Here is a 22,298-nt window from a genome sequence, read left to right as displayed (position 1 = left end):
AAACTTATCTGACAGAATATAAGGTCCATAATATGAACACACACACTGCAGCACTGTTTGTAATAGGAAAAAAACCTGAAAACAATTTGAGTGTTCATCAACAGGGATCTGGCTGAATAAATATTAAATTCTGGTATACACACTCAAGACTCATGCATGTCTATACCTATTTATCTATCTGCTATAAAATACACAACTATTAAAAAGATCAATGTATACTGATACACATTGACTTGTAAGGATATCTGCAATAGAAAAGTACACAACAACAAGAAGAGTTACAGAATGATATTTGTTACATGATTCTAGTTTTAAAAAAATAGATGCACATACATCTGTATTTATTTACATCCTCAAGGGAAAATTATGAAAGATAAACACCAAATTACATCAGAAGGTAAGTTTGGGAATGGAGACAATTTTACTTTAGACGCCTCAGTATTTTTGAAATGTAACAATTAGCATGCATTTACTCTTCTACTCAAATAAGCGAAACACAAATTTTTAAATCTCCTAAGTAGCAAGTGTAACTAAATAAATGGGGACTATGAGACATAAAAAGGAAATACTGAAAGATAAATCATGCATCTACCAGCTGTCAGTTGTGACAGATTATTACATCATATTGTTTTGGTTGATTTTAGCTGTATTATTTTAATTCCTTGTAGGATCCCTGGTTGTCTCATATAGAGAAGAAACCCTGATTAAAACTGGTTATTTCAGTTCATCAGAAGTCCTGATTAGGAGTCAAAGGTTATTGATCAACAAAAAGGGTAAAGTGAATTTTCACTCCATTATGGCATCATGGTAGCCACGGAGGGAAAAATATCAAAAAAAAAAAAAAAAAAAAAAAGGTATCTTTTTTGAGGTATCTGAATGCAGAAAGATTGGAAACTCTGGTTTACAGCTTGACGCTTTGTTCCCACCTCCTCTGAGATCACAGTGGTGTTGGGGCAGGAAGTCTGATGGAATTCAGCCCAGTGACAGTTAACTCACCGTTGTAACAAGCCCAGTGCAGCGGCGTGTAGCCCTGGTTATCTTTGAAAGAACAGTCCTCCTCGGAAAGTGCTATCTGCAGCAGCTCACTCAGCCACGTGGCGTGGCCCCGAGCAGCCGCATAGTGCAAGGGTGTCCTCCCTCTGGAGTCTTTACACAGAATCGACACTTCTTGTTCCAGCAGCATTTGCACACATTCCTCATGTCCTGTCATAATCTGATGCGTCGCAATGAAAAACAGAACACAAATCTGAGAAGACTCAGGAAGCGAAGCAGTTGGCTAAGGGAGGCTGGGCTCAGAGTAAGTGGACATACTCCAGGGTCTTAAGGGAAACAGACTCTATCCTACTTGGGAGGAGAGAGGCAGGACAACCTAGCAGGATTCATAACAGAAAGGTCTGTGTGAACACCAGCGTTTTAGAAACGTTTCTTGACTCTCCAAACATAACCGTGAAAGGAATCATGATATAGTGGAAAGCATCAGCTTTAAAATCAGGAAGATGTGAGTTAAATTCTGGTTCCCTCTTATAAACCTTGGACACGTCAATTTGTCTCTCTATGCCTCACTTTACCCACCTGTAAATGGGGATAGTAATAATGACCTCACAGCCTGTTGTGAGGACTAATAAAATATGTAAAGGCTCTCAGCCTGCTGTGCGGCCCGCAGGAAGTACCCAAGAAATAAGATCCATGATTATGGCGTTAACCACTCATAGTTCCTCTTCTTTTCATTGATCATGGTGGTCAGCACCATCTTCAAATAGCAATTTTCTGATTTCTGCTTTTGTTTCATTTGGATTATTTGACATGCTTTAAAAAACAGTTCAGCAGGGTGTGTATGAAGAATTACCCACAGGATACATATTTCAGCAGGATACATATTTCAGGTGGGGAATGGGCCTACATTGTATAAAGAACAATTAAAAATAGCATGGCTACTCAAAACTAGGTAATCATTGGAATAAATTATGACACCTGTACACAGTGGAGGATGAAAAATGATAGGGCAGAAAAACATTTAGTGATATGGAAAAAGGTACTTGATACACTAAGAGAAAAAAAAGCAGGTTCCGAATAGCATCTTCAGTATTCTCTCTTTTTAAAATTTAAGGGCTTCCCTGGTGGCGCAGTGGTTGAGAATCTGCCTGCCAATGCAGGGGACACGGGTTTGAGCCCTGGTCTGGGAAGATCCCACATGCCGCGGAGCAACTAGGCCCGTGAGCCACAATTACTGCGCCTGCGCGTCTGGAGCCTGTGCTCCCCAACAAGAGAGGCCGTGACAGTGAAAGGCCCGCGCACCGCGATGAAGAGTGGTCTCCACTTGCCGCAACTAGAGAAAGCCCTCGCACAGAAATGAAGACCTAACACAGCCATAAATAAAATAAATAAATAAATAAATAATTTAAAATTTAAAACAAATCTATATTTAGAAAAAAAGATTGCTGATATATACACCAAAAAGTGGTTATCTCCAGGAGGTGGGATTACTAGTGATTATGATTTTCTTATTTGTGCTTTTAAAAAATTTTTGCAAATTTCCTATGATGTGCATGCAATCAGAAAGAACCAATTCTACCAACAGGAGGTGTTCATGTACCTATTATCACAATCAAATGCGACAACTCAAGAGCGGGACCTAAGAGTACCTGCCATTATTTTACCTTTGCAAAAGATTTTGTAATTTCTTTTTTGGCTGACTGAGGTTAATTGGTTATCTCAGGAAACAATTTTCTTACTAAAAATTCATATGGGCAGGGGGAGAAGAAACAAGCTCACTATGAAATTGCTTGACTAAAGCTGAGGAAAATACACATACCCCTCTGTGTAAAGCTGTGCAGCCCATGATGTCAACAGCATCCACATTTGCCTCCTTTTCAAGTAACAACGAAACAGCATCAATGTGTCCATATGCTACTGCAAGCATCAGCGGGGTTCTAGGAAAAGAGGGAAATTAGGCTTTTAAAAAGAAGATTAAAAAAATACTCATCACTTCCAGTGGGAGGATTTCCCTCTCTCCATCTCTCTGTCTCTCTCTCCTCTTGACAATTGCTTGATATTTTCTGAGTGTCCCCAGTTTGCTATCTGCTACTTGGAACAAGCTATCTGCCTCTGGTCTCTAATGGCCACATGGAATGGCGGCAGCGGACTGATCAATACGGGTGGGGCACAGGAAGGTTCCACCTCAAAATGTTCATTTGAATTCCATCATTTTCAGAACTATGTAGCACTGACCAAATATCAAGTGAGTAAGGAGTGTGTATATGTAAGAGATGCTCTTGCTTCTATCAGAGCAGCTCTACTTTCATGGTTTTCTATGTCGGACTTTGGCTCAAGATTTTATTTGAACAAAGCTTCATTGCCTTAAAGAAAAGTCAGACAAGCCCAGAGAGGAAAGATCCAAGTGCTGGGATCCAGGAGGTGAGGTTCCAGCTTTGGCTTCGACATGAACTCATATATCTGGGGTGAGTCACTAGCGCTTTATTGCTCTGCCTTTCCTATTTGTAAGAGAAGACTGGGTGGGAGAACGGGCTAACAGATGGAAAATACTCGGGAAAAACAAACTTGGGAAGGATAAAAATATGAAGGATTTTTACAGTGGAGATAACTTCTTGAGGTCTGTCCTATTCCATTATTAATTTAAAAAATGAGACTGCAGCAGCTTCAGAAGAGGGTACAAATGGATAGAAAGGAACAAAGGAGGGAATATTTTAAAAAGGCCAGAGCACATGGCTACGGACATTAAAAAGTTGGCTGTTTTTCATCAAGATATACACACACACACATTTTTCTTGGATATACACTCCAGTGCAAAGCCACTGCATTATTCTAGGACCCTCGTCCATGAACTTCACCCCAATATATACCCCCAACCTAGAATTCAGCAGTCAGCCCTCCTAGCTATTTAACAAATTAACCAGTCACCTGCAGTGATTTGAAATGTCAACCCCAAGCGCATGAACACTTACTGTCCTTTGGCGTCTTTCACGTCAACCACTTCTGGGTTGTCTGCAATTTCTAGTAATAGCCGCAAACACAGTGTGTGACCATTAATTACTGAAAAAGAAAATAATGGACATTCTTTTAACAGACCACACATATCCCTCCAAAGTGAAATTTATTTGGACTTCAAATGGGTAGTTTTCAATTGTTGCTAACAGACATCTCCAGGTTTCCAGGTCGTGCCAGCTGCTGGGCAAAGCACACAATGTGTATGTTACCAACCCATCTTCCCCTTTCTTCCTATAGGGCACTTTGGTCCTCAACTAACTTTTTCTCCTGGTTGCTGTATAGAGGCTTTTTTCCTTAAACAGGACATCCTTTCTTATCTCCTCCTATGGGACTGATCATCTCTCTCCACTTTCCAGTTATCCTTTCTGTTCCTCTAAGAGAGCCTCTCAATTCTGTATAATCATCCTGTGTCTAGCCTGCCTCCAGCCCTTTTTAAAAAGCAGGTCGAAGGGGGAGGAGAAGGCAGAGGAGGAGGGAGAGGAGAGCAAGCGAATGAGGGGAGGGGCAGAAGGGAAGAGGAGCGGGGAGGGGAGCAGAGGAGGGGAAGAAGGGAGATGGGAACAGATCTTACCTCTTTTCCCCATCATTTTACATTCTGAGGTAGACGTTGATGCAGTTATTCTGCTCCAACTGATTAGTGGTGACTTAAAGCAAAACCTCAAGCCAGCAAGGTGTACAGAGCCATTGGCTCACTGCTCATTGATTGACTGGCACTCCCAGGAGACTCACAGATGGACCCCCAGTAGCTGGAGGACGCCTCCATCTGAGTTCCTCAAATCAAAGCCTTCATTTCTCTGCCTTCTCCCGGCGGCCTCCCCCCCCCAACCACCCCCCCCAACCCCGTCTCCTCTGTCCCCCCCTCCCTTCCAAGCTCTGACTGGGGTGCGGCAGGCCCTCACCCTGCCCCTCCTCACCCAGCTGCCTGGGTAGGGACTGGCAATGGGCAGGAAGTGTGGCCCCAACCTTGGGTTGGCCTTGACCGGCCAGGGCAGAGCCCACACAGGGCAGGGCAAGCACCAGGCAAGATGCTTCTTTTAGGAGCTGCGGTGCCCCAGGGCCCGGAAGCAAACCTCCGGGGACGACAATCCCTGAGGTAAGATACTTTCCTCCAGCTTGTTGAATGGAACCCACAGCCTTACAAAAGACATGGCTTTCCATTCAGGGAGTAGGATGCGAACAAATATGTTTAAAATTCCAAACGTGACCTTCTCTCCTCTCTGAACAATGAGAACACCATAAAATACATTGTATTAACCTCGTTATGGATGTGGAGAGAGAAGGGAATAGATGCAGCTATGTTAGGTTGATAGAGGCTCTTCTAAGAGCTGCGTTTTACAGCCCTTTTTATTGCATGCCAGTCACGAGAGAAGGCTAATTTAACAAAGACACATTTTTCAGGGACAATTCGTATTAGAATTAGCTCACATTCATCGACACCACTCAAATTAACTACAGGAATAATACCCATATTTTGTAGACACTGCATTCAGCTAATGCTCAGCAACATCCCATTTATGTACCTCAGGAGGAAATTCAGTGGAAATATTGTTGTTGCTGTTGTTTTGCTTTTTGTTTTAAAAATTACATTAAATCTGTTACCAATGGTGAAATATGCAAGGGGTTTAATGTATGCTCAAAAGTAAATAATTAGCAGAGGACTGATAGCTAAATACTACAGGTGGTGGTATTTTATAATACTCATGAAATGGAGGTACAGCATATTTTGATTGATTCCTCTTTCTATAGCAATTTGATATTCTTTAAACACTCATAATCATAATGGTTCCAAGGATTTTGATTTTTGCCTAAACAGAAGAAGGGGGGAAAAATCATCTAAGTTCGTATCACTCATCCAGTATGCTGGAGAGCAAACCGATTTTTTCAGTAGTGTGTCTTTTTTTGGGGGGGGGGCAGTGAGGGGGTGGGAGGTGAGGCCGTGTACAGTAGCTTTTTGAACTTAGCTAATAGCCCTCAGTAAATATAATTCCCCCTTATCGTAAAAGTGTAGCTACCCTAGGATTCTCGTTGGCTTCCCACAAACTATGTTTTTCCGCAGTTGCCTTCCAACAAAAAGATGCTACCATCTCCTTTAGCTGTGCACTGCCAAGTCCAGCTTTGTTTCAGACTAGCTCAGCCTCTCCCTGACTATGAGTGACAGCCATTTCTCAGGCTGCTCAAAGACCACAACTGTCATTACAACTATCTGTGTCAAACCCTCTAAAATCCATCCTGGCTCCTCCTCCTCACTGTACTCTCAGGATTTGAAACAAACAAAAAAATTGGCGTCTCAAATGAGCTGGAAAAGATTCTGGAGAAGCAGATTCTCAAAGCACAGGCTAAAGCTTCTGCACAGCAGACATTTTGTGGAGAACAGAGTCAAATGACAGCCTGCATCTTTTTAATGAATGACACGAGGGAAACCCAAAAGGAGTGAGTCCTCTTGACCACTAGGGGGCTCCATTGGACCGCAACCAATATCACAGCGGCAAATGAGTGACAATGATTATTCTTCATTGTTTACCTGTTCACAAGGGTGATTTTCCACAATCAAAATAGGCCCTTTGTAATTGTCAGGAAGTACATGGTAACTGAAGCACAATGCTTGCCTTCATGATAGGCAACTACTCTTTAAAAAGGAGAACTAAATGTAAACTTTAAGATAACACCAAGAAAGCCTAGAATACCAAACTTTATAATAATACTTATAAATACCAAAAATACCAAAAAGACTAAATGTGATGATGGGAAATAAGAATTTATAATTTAACCATACCAACCACTGCTAAAGTTTTTTCCAGGAACAATCATTTCCAGATAATTAGGCAACGTTTTTCAATCTCCGAATTGTTTTTCTTCAGTGGTTTGGAAATTCAGGGATGTGGATGGCAATACTTCCACAAAATCTAACATTCCAAGAACATTTTCCCAAGTACAAGAATCATAAAGTCTTTCGAAAACTGCTTTCACTCCTTTTCTTCCTCAATACATCCATTATTTCATGGTTATTTCTCTTTATAAGATGATACCTGCTTTCCTGATCAAAGGCCATTATCATTGAATTCCTGAGTCCAAAGGAAATTATGCCTTAGCTGAGCTAGAAACTCTTCCACATTACCTTTACATCTGTGTATATGTCTAGAAGTGTCTGGACACAGTTTTATTTTATGTATGTTGAAGAAAAGTCCCAGAAAAGGCAAATTACTTACTTCTTGAAAAATACATGCACTTTTTAACAGTCCCTATTTTTACACCTGATGCATCAAGAATCAGAGCAAAAGTGAAGAAGTACCATTTGGGCTGCACAATAACGTACTGAGTAGATTGCTGTCTGACAACTCCTTTTATGAAGTAGCTGTGAAATATCATTAATTTTGTGCTTCGAAATGCTGTGTGATTTTATTCTATGTAATTTATCTGCAGATCACACTACACCTTGCCCTTTTTTCAGAAAGTTTTGTGACTGCCATTGGCCAAAGGTTCTCTTTGGAGTTAAGGAGAAGGCCAGATGCAGCACAGAGGATTTTTAGGGCAGAATTTTAGGGCAGAATGATGGATACATGCCATTATACATTTGTCCAAATTCATAGAATGTACAACACTGAGAGTGGACCCTAATGTAAACTATGGACTTTGGATGATTATGGTGTGTCAATGTAGGTTCATCCATTGTAATAAATGTTCCATTCTGGTGAGGGATGTTGATAATGGGGGAGGCTATGCACATGTGGGAGACAGGGGGTATGTGGAAAATCTCTGTACCTTCTTTTCAATTTTCCTGTGAACCTAAAACTGCTCTAAAAAAAATTGTCTTTAAAGAAGAAGGCCAGAGGCTCTCTGGCCATAGAATACCAGTTGTCACCAAGTGGATAGTAAGCCAAAAGCATTTTGGAAGAGTGTAGGCATGTTTGATGTAGAAAGAAAATAGATATTTTAACAATTGGGATGAAAGAAAATGCTGCCATCCTTTTACTTGAACTTATAAGTGGGCCACAAAACTAGGGTAACCAGACTCTTGACAAGACCTACCTGAGGCATGAAGTGGGGTTCTTTTGGTTACATTGTCTTTCACAAAGATGGACGCACCCTGATTGATAAGTGCTTCCACACATTCTGTGTGTCCCTTAAAGGCAGCCAGATCCAGAGCAGTGCGGCCTTTCTCATCCCTGATGTCCAGGTCCACCAGTGACTGCAGAAGGACTTCCAAGGCCTGGTGGTGCCCATTGTAGGCCTGCAAAGGAGAAACCAACCACTCAAATGCCTGCTCACCTTAAATCCCACAACAATCCACGTGAGGGGCTAAGGCTCTCAGATCACGCATGGAGACCACTCCAAAGAGCACATCAGAAAGATGCCTGGAATAATTATTGAAACACAGGCAAAACCAGAGTTAGATGGAAAAATTATAACGCACAGACCTCACAGTTACATATGCATTTCTTCATGTTCTTTCTCTTTTGTCAAATAATTTATTCCAAAGGTACTAAATGTATCAATGTATTCTTATATTTATATCTATTGATCTAATAATCTAATGCAGACTAATAGCTGAGTGAATTAATATATTTTTTCATCTGCCAGTTCAGTCCTAAACCTATTAACACAATCAGAATATTTTTTCAGGAGGCTTTTCTGTTAAACCTCGAGGGAAAAAACCACTAAAAACACTGTGGACTTTGTAATTCAACAGAGGCATAGTGACCTTCTGCCACAGTCCAACATTTTAAATTTCAACCTCGTGATCCTAGGTGAGTTTCTTAATTTCACTTAGACTTTGTTTCCTCATCTATAAATGAGAGCAATAAAAGCTGCCTTCCAGAGAAGACGAGAAGAGATAAAATCGCACAGGATTTGCATCGTGTCTTATACATAGTTGATGCTTCCTCTTCTCTCCTCTGTTTCCTCCACTGATTATAATGAAAACATAGAACCAATTATGGAAGTATATTCCATACATCAGTGCCAAGTTCAGACCTATTGTGAAGTCTTATGCTGCATTAAAGTTAGGAGGCTTCATACTAAAACACAAAACTAAAAGCCCGAAAGGTAATTTTTACTAAGTCTATAAGGTAAAAAAAAAAAAAAAAAAAAAAAAAAATGTATATGCACATATAAGGCCAAGGACATTGAAATAAAAGAAAGAAAACAGATAAGGATACAGTGGGGGTGGGGATTTGGTGGAGGGAAGTAAAGAAGGAGACAGAGAAAAAGCCTGTCCCCAGTGTCGTCAGCAGCCAACGTTTCCTCTTATGTCTCCTGCACTTTCTGTTTTTCTACTGCAGCAATTACTCAAGGCACGATTTATTTGAAAAATGTCTTAGCACAGACAAAGGACTAATTTCCTTAATACACAAAGAACTTATACAAACCATTTTAAAAACTAGGAAAATGTGTAAAGGACATGAAAAGTCAGCTCACAGAAGAAGAAATATAAAAGGTCAATACATACACGAAAAAAAAACCATGTAAATTTTCAGGGTACTATTTTTCAACTACCAAATGGCAATGATTAAGTTTGGCCATGTCCAGTATTAGATAAGACCTGGTGAAAAAAAAGCAATCTACGCTCTGGTGGTGGGAGTATATATTGGTGTGACATTTGTGGAGGGTGATTTGACAAAAATCTATCAAAAATTGTAAAAAAAAGTTGAAAATAGTACATATAACAATTTTATAAAAAGCAAATATATCCAGATATACACATATCTGTATCTATGTATATTTCTGTATTCATTGAAAATTTTAGAAGGATACAAAGGAAACTGTTAACAGTGGTTACCTCTAGAAATGGGAGGTAAAGTAATGAACATGTGGACTCATTTCACCTTATCTTTTAAAAAACCATTTGAATGTTTTTCCCAAGTACATGTCAACCACAACAGTAACAAAAACTAGATTAAAAGGACCCACAAGATTTAAGAGTGCTGATAGGAACTGTTTTTAAAACTTTCTCATTATATTATTTTTGTGAATGATTATGATCATTATGCTACATATTAAACATATATATGTAGTATAATAACTCATATGCTGATGAATCCCAAATTTATATCCCAGTTCTAACTACTTCTTTTACTTTGCAAGACATATATATTCAACTGTCTACTGAAATTTCCACTTGAATACCTAATATGCATCTCAAGCTTAACATGTCCCAAACTGAGTTCTTAATTTCCCTCCTAAAATTTGCTGCATCTCAGTAAATGGCAATTTTGTTCTTCTAGTTGCTCAGGCCCAATATTTTGGCGTCCTCTTCGTCTTCCCTCTTAAGCCCAGGGTTGTGGCCCTGCACAAGGGCTCTGGGACACTGGGGCAAGGGGGTGCTGACAAGTAGCTTCCCCACCCCTTCCCACTGCCTTGCCATGCCCTGGTACAGGGATGTGTCTGCTGAGAGGAAGGGACACTTTTGCTAACCACACAGAGGTGTCATCAGGTTCTCGGGCATCCGGCAGGAAATATCTATCCATATCCCTGTTGTAATTCACACACAGGTGTTGGGTGACTAGTAGCAGCCCTCAATGCCACGATCATCTCTGCTTCCAAGCCATAATCATCTCTACTCTTTCTTTAAAATATATCCAGAATCTATCCAGCTCTCACTATACCACATCCTCTGTGGCCAGGATTATGGCAAAAGCTTCCCTTTCCGTCCTTGCCCTCCTGCAAACTGTTACTGAACAGCCACAGGATGAAATCTTTTAAAACTCAAGTTGGATATAGCACTCCTTGATGAAAACTCATTGATAATTCCCTCACTGATAATAAAATCCCAAACTTCTCATGACCATTCAGGCCCTTAGGATTTGGCCTCCCTCGACCCTGTCCATCAGCATAGCCCCTCAGTCACTCTGTTCCAACCACTCTAGCCTCCCCTCTGCACCCCCTAAGATTAAGTCATGCATGTCCTCCTCTGGGCCATTGCATCTGTCCTTTCTGTTTCCCTTGCCTGGAAAGCCCTTCCCGCAAAGAGCCACAAGGCTTTTTCAGTAATTCTGCTTCAACTGTCCCCTTATCTGGTGGCTTCTCAGGCCCATATAAAGTAGCCCACTACCCTTCTCCTCAACATATCGGATACTCTCCACCCCACTTATCCTGCTTTATTTTAGCTTTATAGCATTTATTATCACTTGATATCTGTTACATATCTATTGATTTCTTTGTTATCTAGGACAGAAGGTACTTTATGTGTATTGCTCATTGATGTATTCTAGACTCGTGCACAGCACAGAGTAGACACTCAACAATTATTTGATGAATAAATGAATGAATATAATGACTGCTATTATAATTTATTAATATTAGTGATAAGAATATATTTTAAAAATAGCAACTATTTATTGAGGGCACTGTGTTGAGCTCTAATCTTTGCAAACATCCTTTTTATAGATGAAAAAAACAAAACAAGCAATGTTAATTAATTCACCCAAGATCACTTAAGCTAGTAAGTGACAAAGTCAGGTTTGAAACCCACAATCTGTGACCACCAGAATCTATGTTTTTAGGCAATGTCTTATAATTTTTCCCAGTAATTCCATTTAACTGACTTTCAAGCAAAATACTTTCGTGCCTATGTGTAATGGCTCAGAGAGCTTAATAACAAATATTGAATCAGAAACCTAGGATGGAAAGCCTTTAGTCTAACCTAACTTCTGAAGCAATAGTTAATTTCACTGAGTACTTGCTGTGTGTCAGGCAGGACTGGACACGTAGCACCTTATTTAATTATTACGACAACCCATGGTTTGGATGCTATTGTTATCCCCATCTCACCAACAAGGACACAGAAAGGCTGAGATGTTACTCAGCCCTCAGCCTTATGTGGTGGAGCCGGAATTCAAAGGCAGACCAGTCAGATCCCAGAGCCCGAGCTGTGGGCTTCTCACGAGCTTCTACTATGGAGAGGATACAACAAGACCATAAGATATATGCTTCTTTAACTTTTTATTACAGGAAGTTTCAAATTTATATAAAGAATAGAGGATAGTGGCATAAATTCCCAAATACCCATCACCTAGTTTCGGCCATCATCAACTCGTCATTGGTGATTTTAAGCCAACTTGGGAGCACCTATCCTCCTATAAAGGGCTGTGGCAACAGGAGCATCTACATCAGGGTATAAGTCAGTCTATCTCACTTGACTCTGGGCTTGAGTCTGTGGCTTATTTTTGCATAACACCTCTTCTAATTTTAAATTGTAATGGTAGTGACTGATTCAGCTTATGTAGAAATCCTGACTTTACATCAAAGGGAAATGAGTCCATGTAGATAATAGACGGTTCTAGATGCTATTTGTAAATGCTCATTCCTTCAGTGGCAGTTACTATGATGACAAAGATAGTAAACATTTACAATTTCTGTCAATTTGACTTAGCCTAGGAAAATAGAATTGGCAACCTATAAACTGCATGCATATCTACAAAGCACCATGGCTAACATATTTAGATGTTAATAAAGAGAAAACCCAGGGCAAAGAGAAACACATTCAGGAAGGAAGGTGATGTAGAGGGATCAGCACTGTTCAGGACAGCAGAGTCACATCAAAGGGCACTTAGCTTAGGCGCTGACTTAAGAACTTAACTCCTGTAAAAGACCCCTGCAGTTTCTCCTTTAATTCTCACAACAAAAAATAAACCTACTTGCATGTGTTAAAGTTAAAGAGGCTTAACATTAAAATAAAATGGAGTGAACCCTGCTGAAGGAAAGCTTCAGAATTCCAATCCATATTTTCTTCTATATCAGGCACTTAAAAATTCAAAGACAGGATGGTTGAAAGGCCAGATTTATATATAGAATTCCCTTTGTTTCTTCCATTAGTCAAGCCTGCAGCTCTTGAATTTTAGTATCCAAAAGCATTACAATATGGAGTTGAAGACATAACACTATATATACTATACTTCCAGGGCAATTTAATGGAAATAATAAAGGTAAATTTGATAATACAAGAATTTTCACTTACCTTCACACTTTAGGGCTTAACCCTAGAAACAAACTACCACATAATATGGAATTCTATTCTGTGGTTAAATGCATGATTCTGTCTTTAGGCAGTTATGTGGTTCTTAGAGTCTATAAGAAAGTATACAATAAAGCTTTAAACTCTCTGAAAGAGACTCAGGTAGTCAGGAAAGAAGACCTTTCTCATATCAGCAGTGCATGATGAACATTGTCTTATTTTTCTTTCTATTCCCATCCTAAATCAGGTGTTTAGTGGGTAATTCCACAAATAATTTCTAAAATATCTCCAGGAAGAAGTAATCACACAAAAGAGCAAATATGCTGGTTCAAAAAGCATGTAGTATTTTGGCTTTCAATAGACAACCCAGTTTAAGCCTTCACTAGAGGTGGCAATCAAACATTTCAAATTTGTTTTACAAAAGACTTTAAAAAATCTCATTAAGTAACTTAAATACTTCTTAAACATAATTAATTTCTTTGAACTTTTTAGATTGGAACTGAGGGCAGCAAGGAGAAAGAATTTGGGATCTCAACAGAATCCATGAAACAATGGGTCCATCTGGAAATCTTGACAGCTGGAGCCTTTGATTTGCATAGCCTTGTTTCTTGATTTAATTTTTTTCAAGTGGATGAAATGCTTATGAAATTCACTGGGCAGATAACCCTGGAGACTTGAATCATTCAGCCAGGAAATAGTAACTCAAGGCCAGTCAGGTTTCTTGGGGTAGTCAAGGTTTGGGGGCATCTGGTTCTCTTTCACTGTAGAATCTTCCACGGAAGAAATAATGTGCCTTGGGTTTTAATCAAGTTAATTGCTACAGAGGGCCCTGGGGAGGGCGATGGGCATACTTGCAGGGTTCTTGGAGCAAATAATAATTTCTTTAAAAAGTATTAGCTTTTAGAGGTAAAAAATAGAATAGTTTTAGAATTGACCCACTGCGATCACCCTGGTCAATGTTATCACCATCATCGCTTGCCTGGTTGTCTAGTTTCTGCTTTGTTCCCTGACAATTTAAACTCAATGCAGACGTTAAAGTGATCCTTCTAAGATAAAAGTCATATCACATCATCTATCTCCTCAAAACCCTCCAAATGGTTTCCTCTTTTGCTCAGTGAAAAAGTCAAAGTTCCCCCTGGAGTCTGTGGCCCTCCCCCGCCTCCCTGCCCCCTCTACGACACTCGGACCCCTACCACCCTCCCCGCATCACTGTGCTCCAGCCATGGTGGCCTTGCTGCTCTGGGAACATGCCAAGTGTGCTCTCACCCCAGGGACTCTGCACGTCTGCCCAGAGCATTCTTCTGTCAGAGACCAAATGGTTAGCTCGTCGCATCCCTGGTCAAACGTGAGATGCTATGTTGTGGGAAACAGCGCTCAGACTGCATGTCGATGCTCTCTGTCTCACTGTTCCCATTGGCAGCAGCACTTCTGACCACCTGCCATGTTGCGTATTTACTTGCCTATTGTCTCTCCTAGACTGCACACTCTACAAGGACAGTGGCTGGGTTTTGTTTGTTGCCATCTCTCCAGCTCCCGAAACAGTGTTTGGTACACGCACAGTCAGTATATGTCAAAGGAAAGAATGATACTGATGTTACTAATAGCGAGGATGATAGTGCCAGGTGGTGTTCTAACTGCTTTACATGCATTAACCCAGGTCATCCCCCCAGTGGCCCTATGACAGAGGTACTGCTATTCTCCCCGTATTATGAGTGGGAAAACTGAGACACAAGAGGTTAGGTACTTGGCCAAGATCATACAAAAAACAATTAAATAAACTAACAAATTGGAAAGGGTTTGGGGATCCTTAACTACCTCACTCCTTTTAATCTACAGATGGAAAAACCATGTCCAGGCGAGTTGCTAATGAGAAGACTGGTGGCTAGGATCCCCTAGGTGTAGAACTAACTACCAAAGCCCAACTCTCTCCGATGATATGGTACCACCCTGTCTTTACAGGACTGGGAACCCACAACGCTTAGCAGAGTACCTGGCACCCAGTAAGCACTCAACAATAATTTTTGAAAGAAAAAAAAAAAAAAGAATGAGAGATGATAGAATTTTTTGGAAGCTAGGAAAGTCTCTTCTCATATTACCAGCAGGCTTAGCAAAGCAATCAACCCCACCTTCATAGGGCATGAGAATTCTACCTGAGATAACCTTTCCAATAGGCCTCTCCCAGCTTTGGGGTAACTTCCCCAGGCACAGCAGATGGCTGGGCAGAGATTCTAGGGTCAACCTGTAGAGCAACCTGTACTAAGAGCCGACTGGTATGAAATTTTATACATGTAAATATCCTACTCTCCATCCACCTTTTCTACTCTAAGCCCATGTCTGGAAGAAAGACGAATGGACATTTTAGCCTGATTTCACTGGACTCAGTGTGTGCGTGTGTCCGTGTGTATAGTCCCTGCGTTGGTAGATGTGGCAGAGGGTGGTGAGTGGGATGTTATCAGGTGTGCTGGTGAGTATGTGGGGAGACTGGCAGAGAAGGGAGGGCTCCGTGAGTGTGATCGGTTCATCCCAATCCTTACGGGATGGCCTCATCCCTTCTTACCTTGCCTGACTGCTTATGTATGCCATCAATAAAACACTCCTCTCTGCTCTCCAAAATCTCCATCTCAATTTTTCATCAGAAGGAAACTGAATAAGTGCTTATGTGTGCGTGGTACTGAGTGAAATGTCATAATCATTAAACACAGAGACCCAGCATCCTACTCTTCCCAGCATCCAGCCTCTGGGTGCATCCAAACACCTTCCTGATGGCCCTGGACCGAGGCCTCACAGCTCAGCAGAGCCCTGCGTAGGTGAGCTGGCTGTTGCCAGTCTGAGGGGCTCCTAGGGAACAGCTGCTGATTATCAACGGTTAGCAAGACCTTAACTGAAGTAGAGTGGTAGTGAACTTCCCAGCTCGGTCACCCTCAGAGAGAGTTTGGGGATCCTCACTCTGAGCTATTGCATTTCTCTTCAATGATTGGGATGTGGAAAGGAAGCTTTACTGGTGACAGAATAACCCCTGCTCCCCTCCCTCCCAGATCTCACCCAGTACAAGAATCAGCGCCTGATACCTCCTCTGAGACCCCGATTCCAAGCCCAGGCAGAAGCAGCAGAGTTGCAATTATGCATATTTTCATCTTGCTCTCACAAGTCTGTATTTAAATATCTCAAGTTTTTAACTGTGGCATTCGATTATCTGTAAGTTCAATACTTGTTGTCTATACTTAAATCTCTAAAACCAAAATAAAACATTTCCTCAGTTTACTGATTTAACTACTAGATAATAATAATTTAGAGACTTAAAATTTATAACAATCATTATTAAGGGCACTGTGATACGGCTTCATGCACGTTGTCTCTTTTCCTGTATCCTCATTTCACAGATGGGGAAATCGAGGCTCAGACAGGGTAAGTAATGTGTCTAAGGTCACCAGGAAGCTGGGATTGGAATTTGAGACATGCTTTCTCACCACAGCCTGAGCCTTTACCCATGTACTGTTTCCATTATGAGTTATTATGCATTGCTATGCTTTCCTTTTAAGAGCAGCCTAGTTTTAGGAACACTGAGGTTCTTTTTGTAACAGGGGAAGCTGCCCACAGCATCTCACTTACAGCTAAGTGGAGCGGACTCTTGGTAGCACCGGCATCTGACTCTTCAAAAACACTGTTGGTTCTTTCCAAAAGCTGTGGAGACACAAAGAAAACAAGAGTACATGAGTGCAATTTGCAGAAGGAATCCTACTTTATGGATACAAATGTTGACATAAATGAGAAAGGAGGCTTCAGAAACTTAAGAAATCATGCAACTTCTCAGAAACATAAGAAATCTGATATAGCATATCTAAAACAAATATGCTAACTGAATATTTCAACTTCTAGGTCATCTTAGCATTTGTTATTCAAAAGGAAGCTTTCATACTTGAAAAGTTGCTCAGCTTCACCAATCTAGGCAAATAATTCATGTTAAATCCACTTCCCACCCAGCAGATCGTCACAGCGAGAAAATTACAATACCCAGGGTCTATTCCATTATCAAACACACATTTATGGAGATAGCGTTGCAAAAGACTTAGGAAGCTCTTGTTCTCACGGAGCTTACATTCTAGAGCGGGAAAGCACAGACAAACAAATAAACAACATACACATAAGAAAATATCTGGTAGAGAAATATGCTGTAATGAAAGTAAATTAGGGTGATGTGATATGGAGTGACTGGGAAGTTACTCTACAGCTGATGGCCGGGGGTGGCCTCTCCAAGGAGATGACAGTTCAAGTGAGACCTGAATAAGAAGAAGAGTGAAATCAAGTCAAAATGTGGCAGGAGAGCATTCTGGGAGCAGGAAGGAGTCAGTGCAAATGCATCAAGTAGGGATGAACACGGTGAGTTCAAGGAATGGAACGGATAGTGTGACCAGGGTATGATGTTGGTGAGGGTATCAGGAAAAAGACATTTCATTGACTCTTGTTGGGAGAACAAATTGTTAAAACCTTTCTGGGCAATTTTGTGCATATCTTTGACCCCAGGAATTAATCCCCACTAAATAATTAGACAAGTGCACAATGACACATGTATAAAGAAATATATTCATTCAACACTTGATGAATGACTACCAATGTGCCCAGATACTGTTCCATGCACTGACTCAATAATTAAAAATATATTTAAAAATCAATTTTTTCACAGGGGGCAGGGCAGGCAATAGAAGAAAGAAGTTATATAATTAATTAGAAAGCCGTAGGTGCGATGGAGAAAAATAAAACCGAGAAGGAGGGTTCGGAAGGCTGGAGGAGAGGTCTGTTTGCAACTTTAAATACAGAGATCAGGAAAGGCCTTATTGAGCAGGTGATGGCTGAACAACGTCTGGGGGTGAAGAGAGGGCCTTGTGGATGTCTGGGGGAAGAGCATTCCAAGCAGAGGGGCCAGCAATTGCCGAGTCCTTTAGGGACAGAGATGCTTAAGATCATCAGTGAGACTGGAGCAAGGTGGGCAAGGATGAGAATGATGGAAAGGAAATCAGAAAGATGGTGGCAGTGTGGGTGGCAGTATCATAAGGTGCCTTCTGGGTTGTTGTAAAAAGTCTGTGACTTCTATCCTGAGTGAGATAGAATTTCACTGGAGTGCTCTGAGCAGAGAGGTGACATGTTCTAACTTTTAGACTCTAGGGAGGGCACAGAGACCACTGAAGAGCTGGGGCAAAAGTCCAAGAGAGAAATAACAGTGGCTTGGACCCGCAGGGAGCAAGTGGGGATGGAGAAAAGTGTTGGACTGTGGATATTTTTGGAGGCAGAATCAACAGGATTTGCTGATGGATTGAATGTGAATGTGAGAGAGAGAAGTAAAGGACAACCCTCAGGATTTTGTTGTAAGCAAACTGAAAGATGGAGGTTCCACGAACTGAAATGGAGGAGTGAGTGGAATATATGTAGTGGGAAAAAGCAGAAGTTCGATTTTGGAAATGTTAGGTTTGAGATGTTTTTAAAGCATCAAAAGTACATGTTAATCGGCAGCTGTAGGATACACTGGTGTGGACTTCAGGGTACTGAAAGCCATAAGGCTGGATGAGATGAGCCAGGGAGTAAACAGAGAAGGGAGACTGGATCCTGGGCACCCAACATTAAGAGCTAGAGAGATGAGAAGGAACCAGCAAGGAGATGCAGAACGAGCAGGTGAGCTAGAAAGAACATCAGGAGAGCGGGAGGTTCCGAAACCAAGTGAAGAAAGAGTTTCAAGGGGAGAAAGCATAGCCATGTCAAAAGTCCTGACAGGTCAAGTAAAATGGGGCCTGAGAAATTGCCCATTGGGTTTAGGAACATGGGCTATTAGTGACTCTGCTAAGAGCAGTTTATCAAGACACTGTTTATATGGGAAAAAACCCCAAACAACAGAAAATGAATAAATAGCAATAGGAATGGAGTAAATAAATTGTAGTGGTATATATCACCACTTCTGATAAACTCTCCCTCTTTATGTTGCTGTTAAGTTCTTCTTTGTATAGTGATGCATCCAAAAGGGACAAAAACCCAACACCCAAAGCCTTGATGTGTGGTGACTATGGCAGTATTCAATGTCCACTCCAGCCTCCTGACTGATGGGATTGGGCTGCCCTATACAGCAGAGACTAGACATATCCAAACTACATTTCCTAGACTCTCTTGAACTAGGGTTTCAGATGTGATTTAGGTTCTGCCAATTAGATGCAGTCTGAAATTTTAGAGACAGAAGTGAGCGGAGGGCATCTCTGATTTCTGATGGTAAGCAGAGTCATGGAGACTTTAGCTTGTCTTTTAGCTTCCTGTGTACAGGCTACTATCTTCGTGAGGGCAGAGAAGCAAGACAGGGATACAGGCATCCGTTTTTGGCAGTGTGGATTCAGCAGATGCTGTGTGGCTCTAGGGCCAATAGCAGTGGCAGTGACAAGTCCGTCCCCGTACGTCAGCTGGGCTGATGTGTCTATGGAGCAGCCGTTCCAGGGTACTTTCTATTTTTTTTAAAAACTATATTTATTTATTTATTTATTTGGTTGTGTTGGGTCTTCGTTTCTGTGCGAGGGCTTTCTCTAGTTGCAGCGAGCGGGAGCCACTCTTCATCGCGGTGCGTGGACCTCTCACTCTTCATCGCGGTGCGCGGGCCTCTCACTATCGCGGCCTCTCTTGTTGCAGAGCACAAGCTCCAGACGCGCAGGCTCAGTAGTTGTGGCACACGGGCCCAGCCGCTCCGTGGCATGTGGGATCCTCCCAGACCAGGGCTCGAACCCGCGTCCCCTGCATTGGCAGGCAGATTCTCACCCACTGCGCCACCAGGGAAGCCCCAGGGTCCTTTCTGATTCCCCATCTCCCTGATCATGAGGAAGGGGCAGCCACTCTGGCAGTCCAAGTGCAGTTTAGGTTTATTTCTGGAGGATCAGCCTAGGGCGCCCTCTTCTAGACCTCCCAACAATATTATAAACACCTATTTTAAAAAAATCAAATCTTTTTCTGCTTAAAACAGCTAGCATGGCTTCTGTTTCCTTCAGATGAACCCTGACTGATTCAAAAAGTAATACAGATTATTTAAGTTTTCTTAATGGGGATGGCAAAAGGGAAGTTACAACACTCAATACGCTAGGAAGCAAAACTTCCTAACATGCTCTTTACCCATTTTTTTCTCCCGGAAAGTCCCAAACTTGTCAAGTGGAAAAACACATTTTAAAGCCATATGTGTGGAATGATACCATTTCCATTTAAAAAACTGTATTGATATGACTACACATACAGAAAAAAAGATGAGAAATATATACCCTAAAATGTTTAACACAGTAACCTAAAAGTGGGAGTACAGATGATTTTTATTTTCTTCTTTATCTTTCCTGATTTTTTTTTGGCCATGAATGTGTATTGTTTTTGTAATAAAAACACTAAAGCTATTTCTGTTTGGAATAAAAGCCATTAACCTTCCTTTTCACTTAATAGAATGATGTACACAGACCCCTAGATAGGTCCAGAACTCCTTTCTAGTCAATGCATGTGAAACAAAATGTTTGCATTCTCTGGTAGATCAAATAACAGTGTAAAATTTACCATCTAAAAGCACACAATTTCAAGTTTTCAAATAATACAATACAAATAATTATATCGGAAGTATGAGACATTTTATGTTTGTTTTTATTAGTGTGAGAATAGAATTTGGAACTTAAGCAATCTAGGATACATTAGAATAATTAGAGCAAATTTAACTTTAACTTCAGAACAAATAACTTTAAAACCATCTGCCATACATAGTTGAAATAAAAGTAGCTTCAACTGCTTGAAAAGGCTAGAAAACAGCTGTTCTTTGCTTTGTTTTGCAACATTATCACCTGCAAGAGTTCCTGGAATTGACCGTGCGTACCAACTCCAAATCCTGTCCTAGAATGAACTTTTAATCAAAGGAACACAGAATCATTTCCACCGTTATCACAAACACGATGAACAGAGGCAAGAAGACAAATGTACTGTTTACAGTCAAAAATTAGGCATATTCCCAGAAGATTTATCGTGGAAGATTTTTCCACACGTGTACTTTGATCATTCTAATAGCATGGGATTTTTACTTCATTCACTACACGTTTGCTGAATGTCATCTCTGTCGGGGAGCCTGGGTTAGGCACCAGGATTCAACTGTGCAGCGAACAGATGTGGTCACTGACCTGAGAGAACTTAGAGGCTAGTGCGGAACCACAGAAGTTAACAGGTAGTGAAAACAGTGAGGCAAGAGCTAGGATGCAAGATGCTATGGGAACATGAAGGAAGAGGTACCTGACATAACCCTGGGGGTCAGAGAAGACGCTTCTGTAAAGGAAGGTTTAGCCTGAGACCCGGATGGTAGGAATCTGCGAGGCAAAGAGAGAAGGGAATTTCTAGGCAGAAGGAAGAGCATGTGAGAACACAACAAATACAAAAAGCTTTAAGTTTAATAAGACTAGATAGCATGTAGGGGTAAGGAAAGAATGAGGAGCAATTAGGCTGGAAACGTAAGCAGACGAGAGATTAGGTATAGGGTGATCATATCATTATCGCCCAATTCAGGACATTTATGAGATTGACAATTGGGCCGGGATAACAGCTGTAAGCCAGGACATCAAATCAGGATAATTAGTGAGAGTCATTGCAGTGCTTTCAGCCGGGAAGAGGCATGATCACAATCAGATTCTTGGGTTTCATGAAAATCTCTCTGTGCCGTGTGGAAAATGAACTGCAGTGGTGCTGGGGGTGGGGACCACAACCCTAGAAGCAGGGAGATCAGTTACGATATTTCAACTATGGGATTTCTAAATTATGAATTATTAAGTTGTTGAGAACGGACGGTGGCCTATACTACAGAAGAGGCAGAGGAAATGGAAGGAAGTGGGGATATTCAGGACATTCATTCACTCCTTTATTCATTCATGCAATAGTTATTGAGTACTGTGCTAGGCACTGAGATTTCCAGTTCTAAAATGGTCGCTACCCACATGAACCTGAGAGCCTAGAAGGTGTAACAGACATCATTCATCGACTGAACAGCGGAGGAAGGGAAAAGTGTAGAGTCAAGGATGACACCCAATTTTCTTGCTTTGGTAACAGGGTGAATTGTGATGCCTTCTTTAAGATAAGAAACAAAGAGAAGGCACAAGGTCAGGGGAGGGAAATTGTGTTGAGCTTTAGTCTGAAGTGCCGCTGGGACATTTAAGGGGAGATGTCCAGTGGACAGATGGATATAATGTTTGAAGCTTAGAAGAGCGACCTCGGCTGGAGTAATGGATTTGGGAGTCATCAGCAATGGCTGAGACAGGAAGCCCCCACTGTGGATGAGGCTGCCAGGGAGAATGTGTAGTGAGAGAGGACGTAA

General features: G+C 41.2%; 1 protein-coding gene across 7 annotated transcripts in view; it reads right to left on the bottom strand.

Annotated features, from left to right (window-relative positions):
- Positions 1 to 22,298, bottom strand: part of ANKRD44 (ankyrin repeat domain 44) — a 329,081-nt gene that overhangs the window by 20,390 nt on the left and 286,393 nt on the right. For all 7 annotated transcript variants that reach the window (XM_068544732.1, XM_068544730.1, XM_068544733.1 and 4 more), the window contains 5 exons: positions 16,565 to 16,636; positions 8,032 to 8,233; positions 3,963 to 4,050; positions 2,813 to 2,930; positions 997 to 1,213 (listed from right to left, as the gene is read on the bottom strand). In XM_068544732.1, coding sequence (XP_068400833.1) covers positions 997 to 1,213; positions 2,813 to 2,930; positions 3,963 to 4,050; positions 8,032 to 8,233; positions 16,565 to 16,636 — 697 coding nt within the window. The remainder of the gene's footprint in view (positions 1 to 996; positions 1,214 to 2,812; positions 2,931 to 3,962; positions 4,051 to 8,031; positions 8,234 to 16,564; positions 16,637 to 22,298) is intronic.

This window comes from Eschrichtius robustus, chromosome 5 (assembly GCF_028021215.1).
Source record: "Eschrichtius robustus isolate mEscRob2 chromosome 5, mEscRob2.pri, whole genome shotgun sequence".
Taxonomy (NCBI): Eukaryota; Metazoa; Chordata; class Mammalia; order Artiodactyla; family Eschrichtiidae; genus Eschrichtius; species Eschrichtius robustus.
This window is presented reverse-complemented; position numbering and strand designations above follow the sequence as displayed.